This window comes from Fundulus heteroclitus, chromosome 4 (assembly GCF_011125445.2).
Source record: "Fundulus heteroclitus isolate FHET01 chromosome 4, MU-UCD_Fhet_4.1, whole genome shotgun sequence".
Taxonomy (NCBI): Eukaryota; Metazoa; Chordata; class Actinopteri; order Cyprinodontiformes; family Fundulidae; genus Fundulus; species Fundulus heteroclitus.
Genome location: NC_046364.1, coordinates 38,505,138 through 38,513,801, shown reverse-complemented (window position 1 = coordinate 38,513,801; position 8,664 = coordinate 38,505,138). Strand labels below are relative to the sequence as shown.

Sequence of the window (8,664 nt, the reverse complement as noted above, 5' to 3'; positions counted from 1 at the left end):
AAACTTGATAAACAAGTGTCTGTGTTGTTTTCACCACTTACCGGAAACAATCTTTGAGTCCTGACCAAATAAACTTTGTCTGCTATTGCACTTTAGCAAACTAAGTGGCTTATATTGTCTCTCTACTTAATGTTTTGTATACTGTGTGCTGAACCACATTCAAAACCTTGGTTTTGGTTTGTTATCTTTACAATGAAACAGATTGTATGTATGTATGTATATATATATATATATATATATATATATATATATATATATATATATATATATATATATATATATATATATATATATATATATATAGTTGAAATGTTAGTCAGAGTTAGTCAATAATGAAAATGAAGTATTCTGAATAAACCTCTTTACAATTCAAATAAGCAAGACATTAAAATGAAAAAAATATCAAAACATTCTCCTTTCAAAAATTCACCAATGCCTCAAACTTCACCTTGACATTTCACAGCAGGTTAATCATCATCAGTATCTCCCCACTTACCTTATTCTGATGTTAAATCCACAGTGTCAACCTGACATAAGTATTTAATTTTTTTATGGATTGGTCCTTTGCTTTCATAATCTACAATGGTTGGGTTTCTGAACCAAGTCCATCCCATCAGTAGAGGCTACTCAAAGTTAAACCCCGCCTGCTCACTGTCCCACTGTCCCAGTGGTTAGTGTGCCAGGTCATTGGTCAGTGTTGTCACACACAGAGGGCCTTCTGTCCTTATGGCTGATGTGTGGGAGGAGTGTTGAAAGGAAAGGGTCAGTGAAGACAGCTTTAGAGTCTGTATTATAAGAATGTACTCTCTCACAAAAACAAGAAAAGACTAATATTAATTAAATCGATGTGCTCAAAGTAAAGACAATGTGAGGTGAGTCATACACCATTTGTGATGGAGAAAAGCTAAAAATCGTGGCGTTGCAGGCATGAAGGACAATAAGCAAACGTGAATAGAATGATGAGAGGATGTCAGCTTCATATAAGATATTATAGAAGTGGCCTTTGCTCGATGTGTATTCTATTCAAAGAGCAACACTGAATATGTGCCTTTGCTCCAGTCTAGAAAGCCTTCACTCATTTCCCTGCTGCCTTTTCAGTTTGCACCTATCATTCACTTTCTCACTTCCTTATTCTTCTCTATAGTACATCTCACTCTCACACTTCAAAGTGTGAGAGTGTGTGCTGTTGGCCTTGTGTATTTGAGTACCACTGTAAGTGGATTCAAGTTATGAGTGTGCCTGGTCAAAAATTAGATATTGCAAAGATAACATAAAAAAAACAAATCAATTAAAGAAATATGTGCTGTTTTTACAGGTCAATATGAAATCAAAACTGCTGCTTTGCACTAATTACCAATTGGTTTTGGAAATGCACGTTGTCGCTTTTAGCAGGTGCAGTGCTGTTCATGAAGAGAAGGATACTCAGTGAGCTTGATTCAGTTTAGAAAGGCTCCAAATGTAGAGCAATGGAGTGATCAACTTTCAAAAAGAAAAATAAACATAACTTAAAATGTTGGTATGGAGAACTAGCAGCGCAACGGAGCAATGAGGGGCATGTAGCCAACAGAAGAAACCAGCAAAACACTACTGTTATCTATGTCAGGATGGCAGAAGTTAGACAAATGTTTGGATACGCTTTTCCCCTAATTTACACCGTGTCTGTTTCTGGTATAACCAGCTTTTACTTGCATAAAATCATACCAAAACCATGTCTAGCCTTGGTTACCAATAAGAACATTCTCCAACAGAGGCCACAAACCTTCTCACATTTATTCTGAAAGAAGCATTTTTGACCTTCTAGTAATTAAACTTCACTGATCTTAAAAGTTCATAAAAGATTCAGGAATTTAAAAAAGTGATTTGAGATAAACTTCCTATTAACCTTGATAAAGAATAGAGTCATCCAATGAATCAGTCACAAATATTTAGTTGGTTACACTAATCTTAAAAAGGATGTGTGAGTGCTTCATATAAATTAGTGATAAGTGAGTATTTACGCTGGATGTGTGTGTGTGTTTATACATCCTGCATGCCTGCATGCATGCATGTGATCATATGAAAGCAAAGATGAATTCCCATGTCAGGCACATGACCTAGAGCCAGACACTGAAGTGATTAGCTGGGAAACACAGCGAAGATTTCAAATAATCTATCTGATTATTTCAAGATTTCCAATAATCCCTTTCCCAAGCATCACCATGTTCTACAAAGGGAAGCAGGGTATTTTATTAAATGTCCTGCTTGGTATTAAAGCTCTCTAATTTATATGGTAGTTAAGTAGAAAAACTACAATTTCTGTGACGTCTCAGATTTTTTACAGAATGTTTTGGAGGCCAGAGTTGGAGTTTAACACAAACTGTTGTGTTGACTCTCTATTACATCCTGATTTCCTAATCTGTCTTGCCCTCCACTTTCATCTCTCTGGCTCTATCGTTTTTTTCCTGGTTGCCTGGGCTAATTGTTACATCATCCTGGCACTAAAAGTGCTCGGTGAAGCGAGCCCAGATGATCACCAATAGGTCTACGCAGCATGGGGACAGGGAATTGAACAAGCATTGACCGTCAGAGCTGGTTAGCTTCACAGAGCTTCCGTCACAACTACAATCATGATGCAACCTGTTTACTAGCCAGACCCCCTGCAATTACCTGCTCCATCAGCAATGGCAGAGCTAACTCCTGGGGAGGACTTACGCTACCAGCAGAAAGGGGAGGTGGATGAAGAAGGGAGGGAGAGCCTTATTAAGCCAACGAGGCAGAGTCGAGTCCTGTGGTGCATAGATAAAATAGTTTACTACTATTGGACACAGCTTTGTAATTTGCCCAAAGCCAACAAAATGACTTCAACAGGAAGAAGCAAGTAATTGGTGTTAAATTTTGAAACGCCCTCAGTAAACCTGATGCTGTTCTATTAGTCTATAAATCTGCCATTAACGTGATTGAATCAGCAAAAGACCAAAATAAAAATAGTAATGAACATATAAGTGAGGAGCTTGAGGTTTAAAAACAAAAAAGAACATGTTGTTGTATGGAAGTGTGGAGTGTCGTACTGAGCAACCTTTGACCATGACCTGGCCCCTGACTCACTGGGACAGTGGGGCAGTGAAACAAGCAGCAGCACGGGACCCCTATAACACAATGCTGCTTTCTAACTGTCACATGTCGAGCAACAAGAAAGGCGGATGAATTGCTGGCCAGATACCATGACGGAAGAGGAGATCCTAAATTAAATTTGCTTTTTAAATACATTTCAGCATGGTGATGGTGTCTGCCCTTAAATGGTTTTGAAAAAAAAAAATGACACCTAACTGCCGGAGACTAGAAAGAGCCCCGCACATCATTTCATGGCTTCCTTCACATCAGCAGTTTACTCTTTTAAATTGGAGATTCTGAAAATGCAGTGAATCTCGAAGCAAGTGCAGGTTAAAAAACCTTTACTGTGGAGTGGCTCCCTGGACATTTGCTGTTGTCAAGATAACAGGGCTTTGCAATACAAGCTGGTATCCTTTTGTTTCAAAAACAACAGGGCTGATGTAGAGCTCCAGCACCAAGAGGTAGGTCAGAGAGGGGCTAAAAATGGGAAGTGATTTGTTCATTTTTATATGATTGCTGATTTACATTTAAAGTGTTGCTGCAGAAGTGAGTGTCTCAGTCCAACCAACGGACAAAGCAAATGGATAATGGTTGTCTCTATCCCATAGAGAGTCTTTCAGGACATACATTAGTTAAGAAACATTGCGTTAGGGAGCCCGTGCCACCTGGACTAACTGTTATAAAACTCACTTTAGGTCCCACAGGCTTCACTTTTTTTCCAAGAGTATCTGACAAAAGACGTCTTTGCTTCTTATGAGTCACATTGGGGGAGTAAAGCATTCATAAATATATAGTTGTGTTCAAAATAATAGCTGTCCAAAATCATTAATTAGATTAATCACAATTTTTGGTTGAAATTCTAATTTGACATGTCAAATCAGATCGACATTATGAAACAAACCCAATCCCTACACCTTATTACAAAAGAAAACTTGTAATATTAAATTCTGATTTTGAGGAAAAGCCATGAAGTAAAAAGGAATTGTAGAATGTAGTCCAGTAATCCAGGGCACAAAAACCTGTTTACAGGTGCCAGAAGTTGGTTGAATCCATGGAACACATATATGAAGCAGTTCTCAGAAACAGTGGTTTTACAACTAATTATTAGCTGACTTCGTATTCATAGGAATTCTAAACATTTCAGTACTTTTTTACATTATTTTGTAAATATTTGGGGCTGTGAAGCAAAAAGGAAGAAAATGCTGCTTTGTACAGCTTAATATTCCTTTCTGCTTTCTTTCTGCAAGTGGTGATAACAAATTGGGTGAATTACCTTCGTGTTTAATTTTGGATTAAAATTTGCTATGTTCCTGATTCATTTGAGTGTAAGGAAATAAATCTTTGTAAAATTGTTGAGCTTCACTCACTTTTTAAATAGATTGCTATTATATAAAAACACAACTATTTATAAAAGAAAATCCAGGATTTGTATTGTATAGAACATTTTAGTTTTACAGCGTTTTCTGATTCAGCTCAATTTGATCCTCCCTCCCTTCTATTAATCCTTCTGGCATGTTTTTCATCCTTTCAACCGTAATTCATCAGATACTCTTAGAGACCATTCCCACCTGAAATCTCATCATCCATCCAATCAGTCTTTCATCTTTCCTCCTGCTATCTTTCCATCTTTGCCCATCTTGGCCTTCTCTAATGTGGGAATGGCTGCAGTGAAAGTCTGCTGCGGTTTAAAAGTGGAAGGAGTGTTCTCTTTTCCTCTTTCCTCCCTGCCCACTTACACTGCACATCTACGCGGATGGACTTGATGGCAGCCACCCCCACCCCGTTGTCGGCCTTGCAGTAGTAGCGGCCCCCCTGCACCCGCTGGATGTTCTCGATGCGCAGCGTTTCGTTGTAGATGGATGTCTCTTGAAACTTGTCCGAGGCACTGCCAGCTGTCTTTGTCCACCGGACCTAAGGAGAGTGGGGGTAGGGATGGGACAGAGAGAACAGACATGTTGTTAGAGAAACAAACGTTTAAAAGATAAAATCATTCAGGTGTGGTTCAGATTAAGCCACGAATGAAAATTAAATCCTTCCCAAAAGCACAAAAATTAAAGTCAGATTGAGCTGTAGAAATAAGAGCTGATGGCAAAATCTTAGGAAATGTTTCTTTCTTTTTCCTTTCTGATGAAAGTGTGATAACAAGTTAAAAAGCAGCTGGCCAAAAAAAAAAAAAAAACGAGTAAAGTAGCCATTGATAACTTTAAATGCAACATAAAAACGATATATCCGATCTTCTACTGGTGATGTCACCATCACCTTCTTTCAAACTGCATCTGTGACAGTGTGCGTCCTTCCCTTGTACGGACTGCCTGCCAAATGAGCATGTATGTAAGCCTTTTAGCTTTTGTCAAGCCAACCCTTCATTCTGAGAGCATCAACTTGTGCCATTTTGTCACAGCTGGCAGAATCTCCGCGATACCATACAAGGTGTCCTCTGTGATGCTGTGATTTAACACCTGCTACCGTTGACCCAAGGAGCAAACGCTGCTTTGTAACAAAGTCGTAAAATCTGCAGAAGGAAGTAGGAAGAAGTGGGGTAAGGACAAAAGATGCTTGTCCAGGAGAGTTGGGTTTGAGGTCCCATATATTTTGAGTACATAAAGTTCCACATTTTAGATCACTAAATGTTCAAAGTCAATGCACATTCAAATGATTGATGATTTATTTAATATGTTCACACTTGACAGAAAAAAATAAATGGGTTACATGTTAAATGCTAACTGCATTGTTTGTAAAGTCAAAACTAGATCAAAGTTTGCATCCTGTTTTTCTCTTTTATTGAAAGGTGTCAGTGGTTAGCTGAGTCAAACCTTTCAGCTTTTTACTCTAGTGCTTGGTTTTAAAAATGTGGCTTTTAGCAGGTGTTGTAAAACATCAGAGGGGGCTTGATGGGGGACCTAAATGCAGAGGCAGAGACAGGCTAAAATCCAATTTATTTGGCAGAAACAAAAGGCTCTACATAAGCAGGATGTCCAAAATATGAAATATGGTATATTCTGCATGAAATGACTGCCAAGAACAAAAGGGAAACCGAGATTGAGAGACTTCTTTTGTGATAACTAATACTGTAAAGAGATCACAAAATGGTCTATGGGACCATGGGGGACGTATACAGGTAGCTGAAGCCTAACAAGGGACAGGTGTGATGATTATTGAGTTAATAATCTTTTATTTTATTTAAAGTGACTTACAGAAGTATTTATGTCCCTTTAAATTTGTTGTGACATTGCAACCAAAGACCTTTATGTGCTTGAATATTCTAAAAGCATTCCATAATGAGGTGTTGATCCCATTAGATTTTATTTGGGGGCATTAGAGCAAAATGTAAAATGAAAACCATGTGCGATTTTCCTTCAATTTCAGTTTTCTAGTGATGCATTACTTCATGTTGTTCTATCCCATAAAGTTCAAATGAAATACACGGACGGTTATGCTTGTAACATGTCAAAAAAAATAAATAGCTGAAGAGGTATGTTGAACCTAAAATAAATGCCTTTTGGGCTATTTTGCTAAACAACCAGGCTAACGTTAACTATTAGTAAAAGAAGCCAATAGCAGTATATTTCTCAGAACTGAACTCACAAAATTACATAAGGAACACCTAAATAAGGTGTTTATCATGCTGTGTTGTGATTTAGGAAAAATAAAATTCACGAGAAGTGTCCATTAACAGTTCTTTTTCACCTTTCACTATAGTTTATACGTGCCGCCGCCATATTGATTAATGTTTGAACAGAAACCTCTGAAACCCTGGCTAACCGTAGCTCCAATATCAAATGGGCCAATGTATCAGTTGTGCTCACTAATCTGACCCATTACTATACAATGCTAATTCACAACTCTTGAAAGTAATGGTGTTTCATGCAGGGCTGCTGTGGTCCGGCTCTATCAGTAACCAAGTGAGCATTGGGTCTCAGCCCAGATGGACACCAGCAATGTTGATTACCCTAGAGGGGGTGACTTAATTGAAACAAGGAGGCTATGCAAATAGCCAACAATACACTCAGACAAACAAAACTTGAAATCAGATTGCAAAACACCGGAACCTGCACCAGCAAGACAAACCATAAGACAATGATTCCAGTGATGATGAGTAGAAATGGAATATACTGTTAGAAGATGTTTAGGGCACAAGGCTAGCCAAATTGAAAGTGGTAGGAAACGGAATAAAGCAGGTTTCTTAAATAATTTTGTCATCTGCATTTGCATTCTGTAATGGATCTGGATAGACCAGATTTTCTTTTGTCCAGAGTCCTCGTTTAGAAAAAGAACACCCACAAACATAAACCAAGATCAACACGAAAAAAAAACAGAAACCCTGAATCCCTATCAACAGGTTGACAGCCTTCTTCACATACAGCTAAATATCAACCCTCAAATACAATGATTTGATATTTTTGACACCTTCTTGAGAATATATATTATCGAACCTCACAAAAAAAAGGTCAGGTTACAAAAAATTATGTATAGAAACTCTTACAGCAAAGCAGTTCTTTGAATGTTTAATTTTTAATCAAGTGAATGTTTACGAACAACATACAGGGCGACCGATCAGAAACGGACTGGGTGGGGAGGCGCTGTACTGGGCTTTAGCAGGGTACAAACCCTCAGAGAAAGCAGTAGGCCTGGTAGCCCTAAAGTACTGCATAAAAAATAAAGTCAGGTTTCTTTCTAATGTAACACCAAAGAAAGATAAGACATTAGATCAGGGTTTGAAAATAATTCTGTTTTCTTAGACATGAATAAAACATGCTAGATTATTTTCTTTCAATGAGAAATCCAAGATGAGAAATACGTAATGTTTTTAGACTAAAAGTAGGTTTGCTGCTCATGTCAAACATCTCTAATTTTGGAGAATTTTATTGCACAGTTCTATGATAATATAGCACATGCTTGATAAGTCAAATTAAAGATAATTGCACCCGTGGATTTCCCTTAATAAATCATACATTAAAGTACTCGAGCGGTTGAAAAGCTTATTCATGAAGGAATAATTAGATGGCGAAATGTTAAAGAGTAAATACGCCGAGACAGACAGTTAGATAGTGTTATGATCCCTAAACAGGTCATTAAATTGGCAAACTGATAAAAGTTTATAAATGAGGCAATCGTCTTTCTAGTGATAAAATCTGTCTGATCTGTACGACACCGAGCGCTGTACTCATGGTGTCCATGCTGTTTGGCCCATTAAGAGTTTTGACATCCTCTATACGGATTTTTTACGCTTCAATTATCTCATCAAGCAGTGGGAACACCACGCAGCAGACAGCTACATGATAAGTTCTCTAGAATAATCAACTGCACAAACCCATGCTCGCATACACTTACACACACGCGCTTCAAAGATGAATAAAAGCTCATCAATGTGGGAATTCTCTCTCGTGTGTGTGTCTACATAACTGTGTGTGTGCAGTCCATTAATCCCTATTAACCCTTCTGTCTGATATCAACCTCCATGGGACTATCAACCATACCCCTCAGAGGAGGTCAGAGAGGATAATAGAGAAAAGTCACTTGTGTGCCTGTGTGCATGCAAACAGTAGTGTGTAGAAGTGTCTGTTCCCTGCTTTA

At 38.1% G+C, this 8,664-nt stretch overlaps 1 protein-coding gene across 1 annotated transcript in view; it reads right to left on the bottom strand.

Moving 5' to 3' along the window:
• Positions 1-321: 321 nt before the first annotated feature.
• LOC118562995 (MAM domain-containing glycosylphosphatidylinositol anchor protein 1-like) overlaps positions 322-8,664 on the bottom strand; it is a 110,449-nt gene continuing 102,106 nt past the window's right edge. Inside the window, exon 4 of the mRNA XM_036136520.1 lies at positions 322-5,001. Coding sequence (XP_035992413.1) covers positions 4,738-5,001 — 264 coding nt within the window. The 3' untranslated portion in view covers positions 322-4,737. The remainder of the gene's footprint in view (positions 5,002-8,664) is intronic.